Genomic DNA, 19,857 nt, shown 5'->3' with positions numbered 1-19,857 from the left:
ACACATGTAATAGAGACGACTCTCAGTGTAATATCACACATGTAATAGAGACGACTCTCAGTGTAGTATCACACATGTAATAGAGACGACTCTCAGTGTAGTATCACACATGTAATAGAGACGACTCTCAGTGTAATATCACACATGTAATAGAGACGACTCTCAGTGTAATATCACACATGTAATAGAGACGACTCTCAGTGTAATATCACACATGTAATAGAGACGACTCTCAGTGTAATATCACACATGTAATAGAGACGACTCTCAGTGTAATATCACACATGTAATATAGACGACTCTGTGTAATATCACACATGTAATAGAGACGACTCTCAGTGTAATATCACACATGTAATAGAGACGACTCTCAGTGTAATATCACACATGTAATAGTGACGACTCTCAGTGTAATATCACACATGTAATAGAGACGACTCAGTGTAATATCACACATGTAATAGAGACGACTCTCAGTGTAATATCACACATGTAATAGAGACGACTCTCTGTGTAATATCACACATGTAATAGAGACGACTCTCAGTGTAATATCACACATGTAATATAGACGACTCTGTGTAATATCACACATGTAATAGAGACGACTCTCAGTGTAATATCACACATGTAATAGAGGCGACTCTCAGTGTAATATCACACATGTAATAGAGACGACTCAGTGTAATATCACACATGTAATAGAGACGACTCTCAGTGTAATATCACACATGTAATAGAAACGACTCTCAGTGTAGTATCACACATGTAATAGAGACGACTCTCAGTGTAATATCACACATGTAATAGAGACGACTCTCAGTGTAGTATCACACATGTAATAGAGACGACTCTCAGTGTAATATCACACATGTAATAGAGACGACTCTCAGTGTAATATCACACATGTAATAGAGGCGACTCTCAGTGTAATATCACACATGTAATAGAGACGACTCTCAGTGTAATATCACACATGTAATAGAGACGACTCTCAGTGTAGTATCACACATGTAATAGAGACGACTCTCAGTGTAATATCACACATGTAATAGAGACGACTCTCAGTGTAATATCACACATGTAATAGAGACGACTCTCAGTGTAGTATCACACATGTAATAGAGACGACTCTCAGTGTAATATCACACATGTAATAGAGACGACTCTGTGTAATATCACACATGTAATAGAGGCGACTCTCAGTGTAATATCACACATGTAATAGAGACGACTCTCAGTGTAGTATCACACATGTAATAGAGACGACTCTGTGTAATATCACACATGTAATAGAGACGACTCTCAGTGTAATATCACACATGTAATAAAGGCGACTCTCAGTGTAATATCACACATGTAATAGAGACGACTCTCAGTGTAATATCACACATGTAATAGAGACGACTCTCAGTGTAATATCACACATGTAATAGAGACGACTCTCAGTGTAATATCACACATGTAATAGAGACGACTCTCAGTGTAATATCACACATGTAATAGAGGCGACTCTCAGTGTAATATCACACATGTAATAGAGACGACTCTCAGTGTAATATCACACATGTAATAGAGACGACTCTCAGTGTAGTATCACACATGTAATAGAGACGACTCTCAGTGTAATATCACACATGTAATAGACACGACTCTCAGTGTAATATCACACATGTAATAGAGACGACTCTCAGTGTAATATCACACATGTAATAGAGACGACTCTCAGTGTAGTATCACACATGTAATAGAGGCGACTCTCAGTGTAGTATCCCACATGTAATATAGACGACTCTCAGTGTAATATCACACATGTAATAGAGACGACTCTCAGTGTAATATCACACATGTAATAGAGACGACTCAGTGTAATATCACACATGTAATAGAGACGACTCTCAGTGTAGTATCATACATGTAATAGAGACGACTCTCAGTGTAGTATCACACATGTAATAGAGGCGACTCTCAGTGTAATATCACACCTGTAATAAAGACTCTCCCCACATGTAATATCACACATGTAATAGAGACGACTCTCAGTGTAATATCACACATGTAATAGAGACGACTCAGTGTAATATCACACATGTAATAGAGACGACTCTCAGTGTAGTATCACACATGTAATAGAGACGACTCTCAGTGTAATATCACACATGTAATAGAGACGACTCTCAGTGTAATATCACACATGTAATAGAGGCGACTCTCAGTGTAATATCACACCTGTAATAAAGACTCTCCCCACATGTAATATCACACATGTAATAGAGACGACTCTCAGTGTAATATCACACATGTAATAGAGACGACTCAGTGTAATATCACACATGTAATAGAGACGACTCAGTGTAATATCACACATGTAATAGAGACGACTCTCAGTGTAGTATCACACATGTAATAGAGACGACTCTCAGTGTAGTATCATACATGTAATAGAGACGACTCTCAGTGTAATATCACACATGTAATAGAGGCGACTCTCAGTGTAGTATCACACATGTAATAGAGACGACTCTCAGTGTAATATCACACATGTAATAGAGACGACTCTCAGTGTAGTATCACACATGTAATAGAGACGACTCTCAGTGTAATATCACACATGTAATAGACACGACTCTCAGTGTAATATCACACATGTAATAGAGACGACTCTCAGTGTAGTATCACACATGTAATAGAGACGACTCTCAGTGTAGTATCACACATGTAATAGAGACGACTCTCAGTGTAATATCACACATGTAATAGAGACGACTCAGTGTAATATCACACATGTAATAGAGACGACTCAGTGTAATATCACACATGTAATAGAGACGACTCTCAGTGTAATATCACACATGTAATAGAGGCGACTCTCAGTGTAATATCACACATGTAATAGAGACGACTCTCAGTGTAATATCACACATGTAATAGAGACGACTCTCAGTGTAGTATCACACATGTAATAGAGACGACTCTGTGTAATATCACACATGTAATAGAGACGACTCTCAGTGTGATATCACACATGTAATAGAGACGACTCTCAGTGTAGTATCACACATGTAATAGAGACGACTCTCAGTGTAATATCACACATGTAATAGAGACGACTCTCAGTGTAATATCACACATGTAATAGAGGCGACTCTCAGTGTAATATCACACATGTAATAGAGACGACTCTCAGTGTGATATTACACATGTAATAGAGACGACTCTCAGTGTAGTATCACACATGTAATAGAGACGACTCTCAGTGTAATATCACACATGTAATAGAGACGACTCTCAGTGTAATATCACACATGTAATAGAGACCCCCCTCCCTCCAGGTAGTACCACACATGTGACATGTATCCGGTTCCCGGTGACATATGTCGGTTGAGGGCACATATCCCTCGCAGTATCTTGCCTCCTCGCTCCCAGTGCTGTGTGGGTTGGGCATGGTGTGGGGGCGGCAGTGGCGGCTCCTCCCAGTATAAATATAATGTGATTACAGCTCCTGCCCCACACACTCATGGACGGAGGAGGGACTGGCAGGTACTAGGTGAGTCCTGTGGGTGGAGTAGTCCCCGGCTGAGGGGAGGAGGAGGCTCATCGTCCCTGCTCTCCGCTCGCACTCACTAATCCCCTCTGGAATTTCCAGGAATCTCACACACAAGTTTGGATCCTGATCGACCCTCTTCCTGGGTCGCACCGTTCCTACCATGTTCTGCCGCAATCACCGCAGTCGGGTCACGGTGGCGCGATGTTCTGCGCTGGAGATGGAGATCCGGAGGGGGCGGTTCCGGAGGAGCATGCTCGTCGATACCCCACAGGTAAGTGCTTCAAAATCTGTGCAAGTACCACCCGTACCGGGCGATCAGAATGTATAATACCCGGAACATTAACCCCTTCATACCAGCACACAGGCTGCGGCCGTTAACCCTTCCACTGCTGGGACTTTGAACAGAACTTCGAGATCTCAGGAACAACTCTGCGCAGGACAACGCCCACGTCACAGGGGTCTGCGCAGGACGCCCCCTCCCTGATAGGGGTCTGCGCAGGACGCCCCCTCCATGATAGGGGTCTGCGCAGGACGCCCCCTCCATGATAGTGGTCTGCGCAGGACGCCCCCAACGTCACAGGGGTCTGCGCAGGACGCCCCCTCCCTGATAGGGGTCTGCGCAGGACGCCCCCTCCCTGATAGGGGTCTGCGCAGGACGCCCCCTCCCTGATAGGGGTCTGCGCAGGACGCCCCCTCCCTGATAGGGGTCTGCGCAGGACGCCCCCAACGTCACAGGGGTCTGCGCAGGACGCCCCCACCCTGATAGGGGTCTGCGCAGGATGCCCCCACCATGATGGGGGTCTGCGCAGGACGCCCCCTCCCTGATAGGGGTCTGCGCAGAACGCCCCCTCCCTGATAGGGGTCTGCGCAGGATGCCCCCAACCATGATAGGGGTCTGCGCAGGATGCCCCCAACCATGATAGGGGTCTGCGCAGGATGCCCCCAACCATGATAGGGGTCTGCGCAGGACGCCCCCAACCATGATAGGGGTCTGCGCAGGACGCCCCCTCCCTGATAGGGGTCTGCGCAGGACGCCCCCACCATGATAGGGGTCTGCGCAGGATGCCCCCACCCTGATAGGGGTCTGCGCAGGACGCCCCCACCCTGATAGGGGTCTGCGCAGGACGCCCCCTCCATGATAGGGGTCTGCGCAGGATGCCCCCACCATGATAGGGGTCTGCGCAGGACGCCCCCTCCCTGATAGGGGTCTGCGCAGGACGCCCCCTCCATGATAGGGGTCTGCGCAGGACGCCCCCTCCCTGATAGGGGTCTGCGCAGGACGCCCCCTCCCTGATAGGGGTCTGCGCAGGACGCCCCCTCCCTGATAGGGGTCTGCGCAGGACGCCCCCTCCCTGATAGGGGTCTGCGCAGGACGCCCCCTCCCTGATAGGGGTCTGCGCAGGACGCCCCCTCCCTGATAGGGGTCTGCGCAGGACGCCCCCACCATGATAGGGGTCTGCGCAGGACGCCCCCAACGTCACAGCGGTCTGCGCAGGATGCACCCCCCCCCCCCCCTGATCACGGTGCATGAAGCCCTCAATGACTTTCACATGACTCACAACACATGACGTCTGCCCTGCAAGTCCCAGCAAGATACACCACATCCCACACACTGTATCACACAGGGAGGATTAGATACACAGCTCAGCAGACTGTATCACACAGGACAGGATTAGATACACATCCCACACACTGTATCACACAGGATAGGATTAGATACACATCCCACACACTGTATCACACAGGGAGGATTAGATACACAGCTCAGCAGACAGTATCACACAGGATAGGATTAGATACACAGCTCAGCAGACTGTATCACACAGGGAGGATTAGATACACAGCTCAGCAGACTGTATCACACAGGACAGGATTAGATACACAGCTCAGCAGACAGTATCACACAGGAGATTAGATACACAGCTCAGCAGACAGTATCACACAGGATAAGATTAGATACACAGCTCAGCAGACAGTATCACACAGGATAGGATTAGATACACAGCTCAGCAGACAGTATCACACAGGATAGGATTAGATACACAGCTCAGCAGACAGTATCACACAGGATAGGATTAGATACACAGCTCAACAGACAGTATCACACAGGATAGGATTAGATACACAGCTCAGCAGACAGTATCACACGGGATAGGATTAGATACACAGCTCAGCAGGCAGTATCACACGGGATAGGATTAGATACACAGCTCAGCAGACAGTATCACACAGGATAGGATTAGATACACAGCTCAGCAGGCAGTATCACACAGGATAGGATTAGATACACAGCTCAGCAGACAGTATCACACAGGATAGGATTAGATACACAGCTCAGCAGACTGTATCACACAGGATAGGATTAGATACACAGCTCAGCAGACAGTATCACACAGGATAGGATTAGATACACAGCTCAGCAGACAGTATCACACAGGATAGGATTAGATACACAGTTCAGCAGACAGTATCACACAGGATAGGATTAGATACACAGCTCAGCAGACAGTATCACACAGGATAGGATTAGATACACAGCTCAGCAGACAGTATCACACAGGATAGGATTAGATACACAGCTCAGCAGACAGTATCACACAGGATAGGATTAGATACACAGCTCAGCAGACTGTATCACACAGGATAGGATTAGATACACAGCTGGTGGTAGGCACAGTAGGTGATGGGGCCCTGTAGTCAGGTTCGGGCCCCTCTTGGTGAACTGTAGTGGTGCAGGACATGTTCTTTATGGCTGGAGGCACCTGAGGGGCCCGAGGCTGAGGGGCCTCATAGGAATCTCACTTCTCTGTGTCGGATGATGGTATCTGGATAATTGCACAGTTCTCCCTGATGGGTGGAGTACTCATTACTAATAATAGCAGCTAGTAATTACAGCAGAAAGATACTAATAATACTATAGTTTAATGAACCTCAGGCAGGCGGCACCTGGGGCCCCGAGTACTATGGAAGGGTTACACTGGATGTTATGGCTGCCGTGTGATAACCGCCCAGACACCAGGGATGTCGTGTGATAACCCTCTAGACACCAGGGATGTCATGTGATAACCCTCTAGACACCAGGGATGTCATGTGATAACCCTCTAGACACCAGGGATGTCATGTAATAACCCTCTAGACACCAGGGATGTCATGTGATAACCCTCTAGACACCAGGGATGTCATGTAATAACCCTCTAGACACCAGGGATGTCATGTGATAACCCTCTAGACACCAGGGATGTCATGTGATAACCCTCTAGACACCAGGGATGGCATGTAATAACCCTCTAGACACCAGGGATGTCGTGTGATAACCCTCTAGACACCAGGGATGGCATGTAATAACCCTCTAGACACCAGGGATGTCATGTGATAACCCTCTAGACACCAGGGATGTCATGTGATAACCCTCTAGACACCAGGGATGTCATGTGATAACCCTCTAGACACCAGGGATGTCATGTGATAACCCTCTAGACACCAGGGATGGCATGTAATAACCCTCTAGACACCAGGGATGTCATGTGATAACCCTCTAGACACCAGGGATGTCGTGTGATAACCCTCTAGACACCAGGGATGTCATGTGATAACCCTCTAGACACCAGGGATGTCATGTGATAACCCTCTAGACACCAGGGATGTCATGTGATAACCCTCTAGACACCAGGGATGGCATTTAATAACCCTCTAGACACCAGGGATGTCATGTAATAACCCTCTAGACACCAGGGATGTCGTGTGATAACCCTCTAGACACCAGGGATGGCGTGTAATAACCCTCTAGACACCAGGGATGGCATGTAATAACCCTCTAGACACCAGGGATGGCATGTGATAACCCTCTAGACACCAGGGATGTCATGTGATAACCCTCTAGACACCAGGGATGGCATGTAATAACCCTCTAGACACCAGGGATGTCATGTGATAACCCTCTAGACACCAGGGATGTCATGTGATAACCCTCTAGACACCAGGGATGTCATGTGATAACCCTCTAGACACCAGGGATGTCATGTGATAACCACCCAGACACCAGGGATGTCATGTGATAACCCTCTAGACACCAGTCGATGTCATGTGATAACCCTCTAGACACCAGGGATGTCATGTGATAACCCTCTAGACACCAGGGATGTCATGTAATAACCCTCTAGACACCAGGGATGTCATGTAATAACCCTCTAGACACCAGGGATGTCATGTAATAACCCTCTAGACACCAGGGATGTCATGTAATAACTCTCTACTCATGTAATGGCTGCATTTGTCCATTCCGGTGCTTGTTGTGGCGGTGAAATTGTGGGTGTCCCCTCCAGGTGTGGAGATAACCATGGGCGATGTCTGTGCCGTAGTCCGTCAGGACTGTTGACTGAAGACAGGACCGTTCCTGACCTCAGCCAACCTTCTCTGTTCAATGCGTCCATCCTGAAGTGTCATGTAGGAGGTCAGAGACTCCACAAGTGTTCCCACCAAATCACCATTACCCTCAACCTGGGACCTCGATAACTTGACCATGTCCCACCCATTCATGACCTCGAGAACCTGACCAGGACATTATGGAGTCCTGTTTATGCTGAATGGTTGAGGCTCCACAGAGCGAGCCTGGTGCTGTATATTATATACTCCTCCCCTATAATCATCCAGTAAGTCCCTGTATCTCCTCACAATGGAGCATTCATGCAGCCGCTCCCGCCTGGGGAGATTCCAGATAAGACAGCCATAGTAGTGGGACCTGCTCCAGCTTGTAACCCACACAGGTCACACTCAGGTTCTTCCACGTTCTTCACCATCTACCTGTGTGAACCTCCATCACCTCTGAGCACAACCCAGTGATCGACCTAACATCACTACAACTCTCCAATAGTCACTACACTTCCCAGCGGAGAGAGAGACTACCACCTCACTGCTCAGCGCCAAGAGGTGGATCTCCCCGCTCCTAACCTACCACCAACACGTCTACTCCTCCATCTATAATCCCAACTCATCCTCCCACCAAATCACCCCTGCTCCTTAATCATCCTCATCCTCCACATCTACCCCTCTCCTCCATCATCATCCACATCTATCCCTCTCCTCCATCATCATCCATATCTACCCCTCTCCTCCATCATCATCCACATCTATCCCTCTCCTCTATCATCATCCACATCTACCCCTCTCCTCCATCATCATCCACATCTATCCCTCTCCTCCATCATCATCCACATCTACCCCTCTCCTCCATCATCATCCACATCTACCCCTCTCCTCCATCATCATCCACATCTACCCCTCTCCTCCATCATCATCCACATCTACCCCTCTCCTCCATCATCATCCACATCTACCCCTCTCCTCCATCATCATCCACATCTACCCCTCTCCTCCATCATCATCCACATCTACCCCTCTCCTCCATCATCATCCACATCTACCCCTCTCCTCCATCATCATCCACATCTACCCCTCTCCTCCATCATCATCCACATCTACCCCTCTCCTCCATCATCATCATCCACATCTACCCCTCTCCTCCATCATCATCATCCACATCTACCCCTCTCCTCCATCATCATCCACATCTATCCCTCTCCTCCATCATCATCCACATCTATCCCTCTCCTCCATCATCATCCACATCTATCCCTCTCCTCCATCATCATCCACATCTACCCCTCTCCTCCATCATCATCCACATCTACCCCTCTCCTCCATCATCATCCACATCTATCCCTCTCCTTCTTCATCATTACCATCCACATCTATCCCTCTCCTCCATCACATCCACATCTATCCCTCTCCTCCATCATCATTATCATCCACAACTATCCCTCTCCCCCATCATCGTCATCCACCTCTATCCCTCTCCTCCATCATCATTATCATCCACAACTATCCCTCTCCCCCATCATCGTCATCCACCTCTATCCCTCTCCTCCATCATTGTAACAGATCTCCTCTAGCAACCCGACTGGGTACCTCCGTTGATGGATGCTCCTAGTGCTTCCCGAGGGCTCCAAGCACTCCACCTGACACCATAACCACCGCAAACCCCATGAACCACCGCAGCTTGGTTGGGATCTCGCCGTCTCCACCCACCCTGGACCCAAATCTGGGCTCCAGCTTCCATTGGGTGAACCTCTCCTTAGTTCAGAGAGCGAAACAGGAACAGCTCTTACAAGAGCTAGGGATTATACTCTGCAGAGTAAAATGATTATAGCAATCCCCAAAGTGTAGTTCTCCAATCCCCCAAACATGAGCCCAGACTTCATGAAGGGTAGAACAGGACACTTTAATGAGGCTACATGCCAGCTTTTTATGCAGGTCTTCCAGCAACGGACACTCCCCATGGGAACTGTAACGGATCTCCTGGCACTCCGACTGGGTACCTCCGTCGATGGATGCTCCTAGTGCTTCCCGAGGGCTCCAAGCACTCCACTTGACACCGTAAGCACTGCAGGCCCCACGAACCGCCGCAGCTTGGTTGGGGTCTCGCCGTCTTCTACCCACCCTGGACCTACAACAAGGCTCCAGTGGGTGACCCTCTCTTCCTTCAGAGAGCGATGCAGTAACAAGCTCTTAAAAGAGCTCAATGATTATAGCCAGGGGAGTATACAGCGTATAGCATTCCCCTGTGTAGTTATCCCATCCCCCAAACATGAGCCAAGACTTCATGAAGGGGTAAAGCAGGACTCTTTAATGGGGCTACATGTCAGCCTTTTATGCAGGTCTTCCAGCAAGGGACACTCCCCTGGGGACCTTGTGGAAGACTGCGACAGTTTATATATTAGCCAATCAGATCCATTTACAGTATGGACACACTCCCAGCAATTGTACACAACCCCCACCCCCTGCCTGTGATACAAGTGACAAACACAATGGGCTCTGCCTATGACACAATTAACTTAATCACTCACAGGCAGAAAACACACATTTTCCCAAAACACAGAAAACACCTCAAAACCCCACATATCCCCATAATGTATACATCCACGGATAGCTCTGATCTGGGCGAACAACATATCCAAAAATCACCCAGATCCGAGCAGGGGTTCCCGAATTCCATGGAAGTCACATTTGACCGACTGTAAGCATGGCTTTCCTGCCCAAAACAGTTCCACAGATTTAGGCCTCATGCACACGACCGTATTTAGTTTCCGTGTCCGATCCGTTTTTTTTGCGGATAGGATGCGGACCCATTCATTTCAATGGGTCCGCAAAAAACGCGGAAATCACACTGTGTGCTGTCCGCATCAGTATGTCCGTTCCGTTGCTCCGCAAAAAAATATAGTGCATGTCCTATTTTTTCCTAATTTGCGGACAAGGATAGGCATTATTACAATGGATCCGCAAAAAAAAAACGGATCCGCAAAAAAAAAAAAGCCATACGGAACGTCATCCGTTTTTTTTGGCGGATGCGCAATTTGCGGACCGCAAAATACATACGGTCGTGTGCATGTAGCCTTAGGCTGTGCGGCCGGTCTGTCTTCCCCTTCAAAGTTAGTATATGGGCCATAATCCTGAGGCAAGAGGCCGGCAAACAGCCCCCTCCAAAACCCAGTGGCGAGGTTAGTTTCGCCGCAGGTACCTTGTGGAGACTGAGACAGTATCTTACATAAACCAATCCCATGCAGTTACAGGCAGACAACGCCCACCTGTGATACAACAACACAATGGGATAACGTGACACCTCACAGGCAGAAACTACCCATTTTTCCCTTTGTAGAATAATGGGGGGGGGGGGGGTCTCCATAGTTCTGGGCCCATAGTCTATAGGAAGGAGGCTAGCCCTCAGGCCTCTCCAGCAGCTCCAGTGACGGTTCAGTCCGTCACAATCATCATCATCATCCCCCTCTATCCCTCTCCTCCAGCTTCATCATCCACAACTATCCATCTCCTCCGTCATCATCATCCTACACATCTATCTCTGCTCCTCCATCACGATCATCCCCCTCTATCCCTCTCCTCCATCATCATCATCATCCACATCTATCCATCTCTTCCATCACCATCCACATCTATCCCTCTCCTCCATCATCATTACCATCCACATCTATCCCTCTCCTCCATCATCATCATCCACATCTATCCCTCTCCTCCATCATCATCATCCACATCTATCCCTCTCCTCCATCATCATTACCATCCACATCTATCCCTCTCCTCCAGCTTCATCATCCACATCTATCCCTCTCCTCCATCATCATCCACATCTATCCCTCTCCTCCATTACCATCCACATCTATCCCTCTCCTCCATTACCATCCACATCTATCCCTCTCCTCCATCATCATCCACATCTATCCCTCTCCTCCAGCTTCATCATCCACATCTATCCCTCTCCTCCAGCTTCATCATCCACATCTATCCCTCTCCTCTATCATCATTACCATCCACATCTATCCCTCTCCTCCATCATCATTACCATCCACATCTATCCATCTCCTCCATCATCATTACCATCCACATCTACCCCTCTCCTCCATCATCATCCACATCTATCCCTCTCCTCCATCATCATTACCATCCACATCTATCCCTCTCCTCCATCATCATTACCATCCACATCTACCCCTCTCCTCCATCATCATCCACATCTATCCCTCTCCTCTATCATCATTACCATCCACATCTATCCCTCTCCTCCATCATCATTACCATCCACATCTACCCCTCTCCTCCATCATCATCCACATCTATCCCTCTCCTCCATTACCATCCACATCTATCCCTCTCCTCCAGCTTCATCATCCACATCTATCCCTCTCCTCCATCATCCTTACCATCCACATCTATCCCTCTCCTCTATCATCATTACCATCCACATCTATCCCTCTCCTCCATCATCATTACCATCCACATCTACCCCTCTCCTCCATCATCATCCACATCTATCCCTCTCCTCCATCATCATCATCCACATCTATCCCTCTCCTCCATCATCTTCCACATCTATCCCTCTCGTCCATCATCATCCACATCTATCCCTCTCCTCCATCATCATCCACATCTATCCCTCTCCTCCATCATGATCTTCCACATCTATCCCTCTCCTCCATCATCATCATCCACATCTATCCATCTCCTGCATCACCATTACCATCCACATCTATCCATCTCCTCCATCATCATCATCCACATCTATCCCTCTCCTCCATCATCATCATCATCATCATCATCTATCCCTCTCCTCCATCATCATCATCATCATCCACGTCTATCCCTCTCCTCCAGCTTCATCATTCACCTCTATCCATCTCCAGCTTCATCATCCACAACTATCCATCTCCTCCATCATCATCATCCACATCTACCCATCTCCTCCATCATCCTTACCATCCACATCTATCCATCTCCTCCATCATCATCATCATCCACATCCTTACCATCCACATCTATCCATCTCCTCCATCATCATCATCCACATCTACCCATCTCCTCCATCATCCTTACAATCCACATCTATTCATCTCCTCCATCATCATCATCCACATCTACCCATCTCCTCCATCATCATCATCCACATCTACCCATCTCCTCCATCATCCTTACATCCACATCTATCCATCATCATCATCCACATCTACCCATCTCCTCCATCATGCTTACCATCCACATCTACCCATCTCCTCCATCATCATCATCCACATCTACCCATCTCCTCCATCATCCTTACATCCACATCTATCCATCATCATCATCCACATCTACCCATCTCCTCCATCATGCTTACCATCCACATCTATCCATCTCCTCCATCATCATCATCCACATCTACCCATCTCCTCCATCATCCTTACCATCCACATCTATCCATCTCCTCCATCATCATCCACATCTATCCCTCTCCTCCATCATCATCCACATCTATCCATCTCCTCTGACATCATCATCATCCACATCTATCCCTCTCCTCTGACATCATCATCATCCACATCTACCCATCTCCTCCATCACGATCATCCACATCTATCCCTCTCCCCCATCATTAATATCATATATCCACCTCTATCCCTCCGCAGGAGGCATATAACCAGTAAGGTTACTCCATATAACTCCCGCTATTACTCCCTATTACTCCATATAATTTCTCCATATAACTCCCGCTATTACTCCCTATAAATCCCCCTATTACTCCTGTAGGGATTTGCTCTGGTAGGCAGGGTAAGCGGACACAATACAGAGGCAAAACCACGGTAATAAAGCAAAAGTTTCATGTTTATTCACACAAAAAGGCAGAAAAGAAAATATAAACAAAGTCACCTTGGTTTAACTCCTGGTGTTCCATTCACACTATGCTGCGGGTACCTCAATAGAAGGACAAGTCCTGGTGTTCTATTCACACCTTGCTGCGGGTACCTCAATAGAAGGACAAGTCCTGGTGTTCCATTCACACTATGCTGCGGGTACCTCAATAGAAGGACAAGTCCTGGTGTTCCGTTCACACTATGCTGCGGGTACCTCAATAGAAGGACAAGTCCTGGTGTTCTATTCACACCTTGCTGCGGGTACCTCAATAGAAGGACAAGTCCTGGTGTTCTATTCACACCTTGCTGCGGGTACCTCAATAGAAGGACAAGTCCTGGTGTTCCGTTCACACTATGCTGCGGGTACCTCAATAGAAGGACAAGTCCTGGTGTTCTATTCACACCTTGCTGCGGGTACCTCAATAGAAGGACAAGTCCTGGTGTTCCATTCACACTATGCTGCGGGTACCTCAATAGAAGGACAAGTCCTGGTGTTCCATTCACACTATGCTGCGGGTACCTCAATAGAAGGACAAGTCCTGGTGTTCCGTTCACACTATGCTGCGGGTACCTCAATAGAAGGACAAGTCCTGGTGTTCTATTCACACTATGCTGCGGGTACCTCAATAGAAGGACAAGTCCTGGTGTTCCGTTCACACCTTGCTGCGGGTACCTCAATAGAAGGACAAGTCCTGGTGTTCCATTCACACCTTGCTGCGGGTACCTCAATAGAAGGACAAGTCCTGGTGTTCCATTCACACTATGCTGCGGGTACCTCAATAGAAGGACAAGTCCTGGTGTTCCATTCACACCTTGCTGCGGGTACCTCAATAGAAGGACAAGTCCTGGTGTTCCATTCACACTATGCTGCGGGTACCTCAATAGAAGGACAAGTCCTGGTGTTCTATTCACACCTTGCTGCGGGTACCTCAATAGAAGGACAAGTCCTGGTGTTCCATTCACACTATGCTGCGGGTACCTCAATAGAAGGACAAGTCCTGGTGTTCCATTCACACCTTGCTGCGGGTACCTCAATAGAAGGACAAGTCCTGGTGTTCCATTCACACTATGCTGCGGGTACCTCAATAGAAGGACAAGTCCTGGTGTTCCATTCACACTATGCTGCGGGTACCTCAATAGAAGGACAAGTCCTGGTGTTCCATTCACACTATGCTGCGGGTACCTCAATAGAAGGACAAGTCCTGGTGTTCTATTCACACCTTGCTGCGGGAACCTCAATAGAAGGACAAGTCCTGGTGTTCCGTTCACACCTTGCTGCGGGAACCTCAATAGAAGGACAAGTCCTGGTGTTCCGTTCACACTATGCTGCGGGTACCGCAATAGAAGGACAAGTCCTGGTGTTCTATTCACACCTTGCTGCGGGTACCTCAATAGAAGGACAAGTCCTGGTGTTCCGTTCACACTATGCTGCGGGTACCTCAATAGAAGGACAAGTCCTGGTGTTCCGTTCACACTATGCTGCGGGTACCTCAATAGAAGGACAAGTCCTGGTGTTCCGTTCACACTATGCTGCGGGTACCTCAATAGAAGGACAAGTCCTGGTGTTCCGTTCACACTATGCTGCGGGTACCTCAATAGAAGGACAAGTCCTGGTGTTCCATTCACACCTTGCTGCGGGTACCTCAATAGAAGGACAAGTCCTGGTGTTCCATTCACACTATGCTGCGGGTACCTCAATAGAAGGACAAGTCCTGGTGTTCCATTCACACCTTGCTGCGGGTACCTCAATAGAAGGACAAGTCCTGGTGTTCCATTCACACTATGCTGCGGGTACCTCAATAGAAGGACAAGTCCTGGTGTTCCATTCACACCATGCTGCGGGTACCTCAATAGAAGGACAAGTCCTGGTGTTCCATTCACACTATGCTGCGGGTACCTCAATAGAAGGACAAGTCCTGGTGTTCCATTCACACTATGCTGCGGGTACCTCAATAGAAGGACAAGTCCTGGTGTTCCATTCACACCTTGCTGCGGGTACCTCAATAGAAGGACAAGTCCTGGTGTTCCGTTCACACTATGCTGCGGGTACCTCAATAGAAGGACAAGTCCTGGTGTTCCGTTCACACTATGCTGCGGGTACCTCAATAGAAGGACAAGTCCTGGTGTTCTATTCACACTATGCTGCGGGTACCTCAATAGAAGGACAAGTCCTGGTGTTCCATTCACACCTTGCTGCGGGTACCTCAATAGAAGGACAAGTCCTGGTGTTCCATTCACACTATGCTGCGGGTACCTCAATAGAAGGACAAGTCCTGGTGTTCCATTCACACTATGCTGCGGGTACCTCAATAGAAGGACAAGTCCTGGTGTTCCGTTCACACTATGCTGCGGGTACCTCAATAGAAGGACAAGTCCTGGTGTTCCGTTCACACTATGCTGCGGGTACCGCATACAGAGTCCCAGACCTGGATGTCGTTCCCTTGTCCTCCCAGACAGGTGGCAGGCATTCAGCTACAAGCCTCACACACAGACACGGCCTCAGATCCCAACACAGAGCTCCACTATCACCTGGAGGATCATTCCTGCTGAGCTGCTGGCTGGGCTTTTAAACCCAGCCCAAAACCTGGCCTGGACGTGGGGAACAGGCACCCACCCTGCTCTTTGGCTGCTCCCAGTAAGAACCGGCCCGGATCGGCTTCACAGCCACACTAAGTAACACAGTGTCAGCGAGCACTAGCTGCGGCCGACACACAGAATTACTGGTTCTCATCTCACCGAGGCCAGGAACCTCGGGGACACGTACCTTCCATCAATGACGGACCCCTGCACCTTCCTATACCCCTATAACTCCCTTTATTACTCCATGTAACCCCTCCTATTGCTCAGTATAACCCCCTCCTATTGCTCAGTATAACCCCTCCTATTGCTCAGTATAACCCCTCCTATTGCTCTATATAACCCCTCCTATTTCTCCATATAACCCCTCCTATTGCTCAGTATAACCCCTCCTATTGCTCAGTATAACCCCTCCTATTGCTCAGTATAACCCCTCCTATTGCTCAGCATAACCCCTCCTATTGCTCCATATAACCCCTCCTATTGCTCAGTATAACCCCTCCTATTGCTCAGTATAACCCCTCCTATTGCTCAGCATAACCCCTCATATTGCTCCATATAACCCCTCATATTGCTCCATATAACCCCTCCTATTGCTCCATATAACCCCTCCTATTGCTCCATATAACCCCTCCTATTGCTCCGTATAACCCCTCATATTACTCCGTATAACCCCTCCTATTGCTCCATATAACCCCTCCTATTACTCCGTATAACCCCTCATATTGCTCCGTATAACTCGTCCTATTGCTCTATATAACCCCTCCTATTACTCTATATAACCCCTCCTATTACTCTATATAACCCCTCATATTGCTCCGTATAACCCCCTCCTATTGCTCTATATAATCCCTCCTATTACTCTATATAACCCCTCCTATTGCTCTATATAACCCCCTCCTATTACTCTATATAACCCCTCCTATTACTCTATATAACCCCTCCTATTGCTCAGTATAACCCCTCCTATTGCTCAATATAACTCCCCTTATTACTTGGCCTGTTTGCCCGCCCTATTGCCTCACGATTATGCCCCATATACTAAAACTTTGAAGGAGAAGGTAAACCGGCTGCACAGCCTAAGGCTACATGCACACGAACGTTGTTTGTTTCCGTTTTTTTTTGCGGATAGGATGCGGACCCATTCATTTCAATGGGTCCGCAAAAAATGTGGACAGCACACTGTGCGCTGTCTGCATCAGTATGTAGCCTAAATCAGTGGAACTGTTTTGGGCAGGAAAGCCATGCTTGTGGTCGATCAAATATGACTTCCATGGAATTCGGGAACCCCTGCTCGGATCTGGGTGATTTATGGATATGTTGTTCGCCCAGATCAGAGCTATCCATGGATGTATACATTATGGGGATATGTGGGTCTTTGGGGTGTTTTCTGTGTTTTGGGGGAAAATTTTGTGTTTTCTGCCTGTGAGTGATTAAGTTAGCCCATTATGTTTGGTAATTGTATCACAGGCAGAGTCCATTGTGTTTGGTAATTGTATCACAGGCAGAGTCCATTGTGTTTGGTAATTGTATCACAGGCAGAGTCCATTGTGTTTGTTAATTGTATCACAGGCAGAGCCCATTGTGTTTTGTAATTGTATCACAGGTAGAGCCCATTGTGTTTTGTAATTGTATCACAGGTAGAGCCTATTGTGTGGTCCTCAGGGGAATGTCCCTTGCTGGAAGACCTGCATAAAAGGCTGACATGTAGCCCCATTAAAGAGTTCCTGTTTTACCCTCAACATAGAGCCTCGTCTCATGTGTGGGGGGAAAGGCTGTATCTACACTGGGGAATGCTATACGCTGTATACTCCCCTGGCTATAATCCCTGAGCTCTTTTAAGAGCTTGTTCCTGCATCGCTCTCTGAAGGAAGAGAGGGTCACCCACTTGAGCCTGGTGCCTTGTCGTAGGTCCAGGGTGGGTAGGAGACGGCGAGACCCCAACCAAGCTGCGGCGGTTCGTGGGGCCGGCAGTGCTTACGGTGTCAAGTGGAGTGCTTGGAGCCCTCGGGAAGCACTAGGAGCATCCATCAACGGAGATACCCAGTCGGGGTGCTAGGAGATCCGTTACACTTCATATAACTCCCCCTACTACTCCAGACAACTCCTCCTATTACTCTATATAACCCCTATTATTGCTCCATATGACCCCTCCAAATACTCTATATAACCCCTCCTATTACTCCATATAACTCATCTTATTGCTCAATATAACTCCTCCTAGTACTCCATAAACCTCCTCTTATTACTCCATATAACCCCTCCTATTACTCCATATAACCTTTCCAATCACTCCACATAACCCCTTATATTACTCCATATAACCCTTCCTATTACTTTATATAACTCCTTCTATTACTCCATATAACTCCTCCTATTGCTAAATATAACTCCTCCTATTACTCCATAAACCTCCTCCTATTGCTCCATATAACTCCTCCTATTACTCCATATAACCCCTCTTATTACTCCATATAACCCCTCCAATTACTTCACATAACCCCTTATATTACTCCATATAACCCCTCCTATTATTCCATATAACCCCTCCAATTACTCCACATAACCCCTCCAATTACTCCACATAACCCCTTATATTACTCCATATAACCCTTCCTATTACTTTATATAACTCCTTATACTCCATATAACCCCTCATATTACTTCATATACCTCCTCCTATTACTCCATATAACCCTTCCTATTACTTTATATAACTCCTTCTATTACTCCATATAACTCCTCCTATTACTTCATAAACCTCCTCCTATTGCTCCATATAACTCCTCCTATTACTCCATATAACCCCTCCTATTACTCCATATAACCCCTCCAATTACTTCACATAACCCCTCCAATTACTCCACATAACCCCTTATATTACTCCATATAACCCTTCCTATTACTTTATATAACTCCTTATACTCCATATAACCCCTCATATTACTTCATATACCTCCTCCTATTACTCATTATAACCCCTAATATTACTGTATATAACTCCTCCTATTACTCCATATAACTCCTCCTATTACTCCATATAACTCCTCCTATTACTTCATATAACTCCTTCTATTACTCCATATAAACCCTACTATTACTCTATATAACTCTTCCTAATACTCCATATAACTCCTTCTATTACGCCATAAAATTCCTACTATTACTCCATATACCTCGCCATTACTCCATATACCTCGCCCTGTTACTCCATATACCTCCTCCTGTTATTCCATATAACTCCTCTTATTGCTCCATATATTCCTCCTATTGCTCCATATACATCCTCCTAGTACTCCATATAACACCTCCTATTACTCCATGCATCTCCCTCCTAATATATAGGTATAAAGTACGCACAAAAAGTTAGAAATATTCGTCTTGTGGGTGAAATTTCAAGATGAGCCTAAATTGCCCTCTAACCTTTACAGGAGAACTTAGTGTGACCTTCTCTGACCTTCTGAATGTCCAACTCTTCAATGTTTCAGGACTTTTTGCACA

The 19,857-nt window shown here is 47.3% G+C and overlaps 1 protein-coding gene across 1 annotated transcript in view; it reads left to right on the top strand.

Moving 5' to 3' along the window:
• The first annotated feature begins 3,434 nt into the window (after positions 1-3,434).
• RTKN (rhotekin) overlaps positions 3,435-19,857 on the top strand; it is a 92,941-nt gene continuing 76,518 nt past the window's right edge. Inside the window, exons 1-2 of the mRNA XM_040419471.1 lie at positions 3,435-3,547; positions 3,647-3,818. Coding sequence (XP_040275405.1) covers positions 3,708-3,818 — 111 coding nt within the window. The 5' untranslated portion in view covers positions 3,435-3,547; positions 3,647-3,707. The remainder of the gene's footprint in view (positions 3,548-3,646; positions 3,819-19,857) is intronic.

Source organism: Bufo bufo, chromosome 2, assembly GCF_905171765.1.
Source record: "Bufo bufo chromosome 2, aBufBuf1.1, whole genome shotgun sequence".
Classification (NCBI taxonomy): Eukaryota; Metazoa; Chordata; class Amphibia; order Anura; family Bufonidae; genus Bufo; species Bufo bufo.
This window is presented reverse-complemented; position numbering and strand designations above follow the sequence as displayed.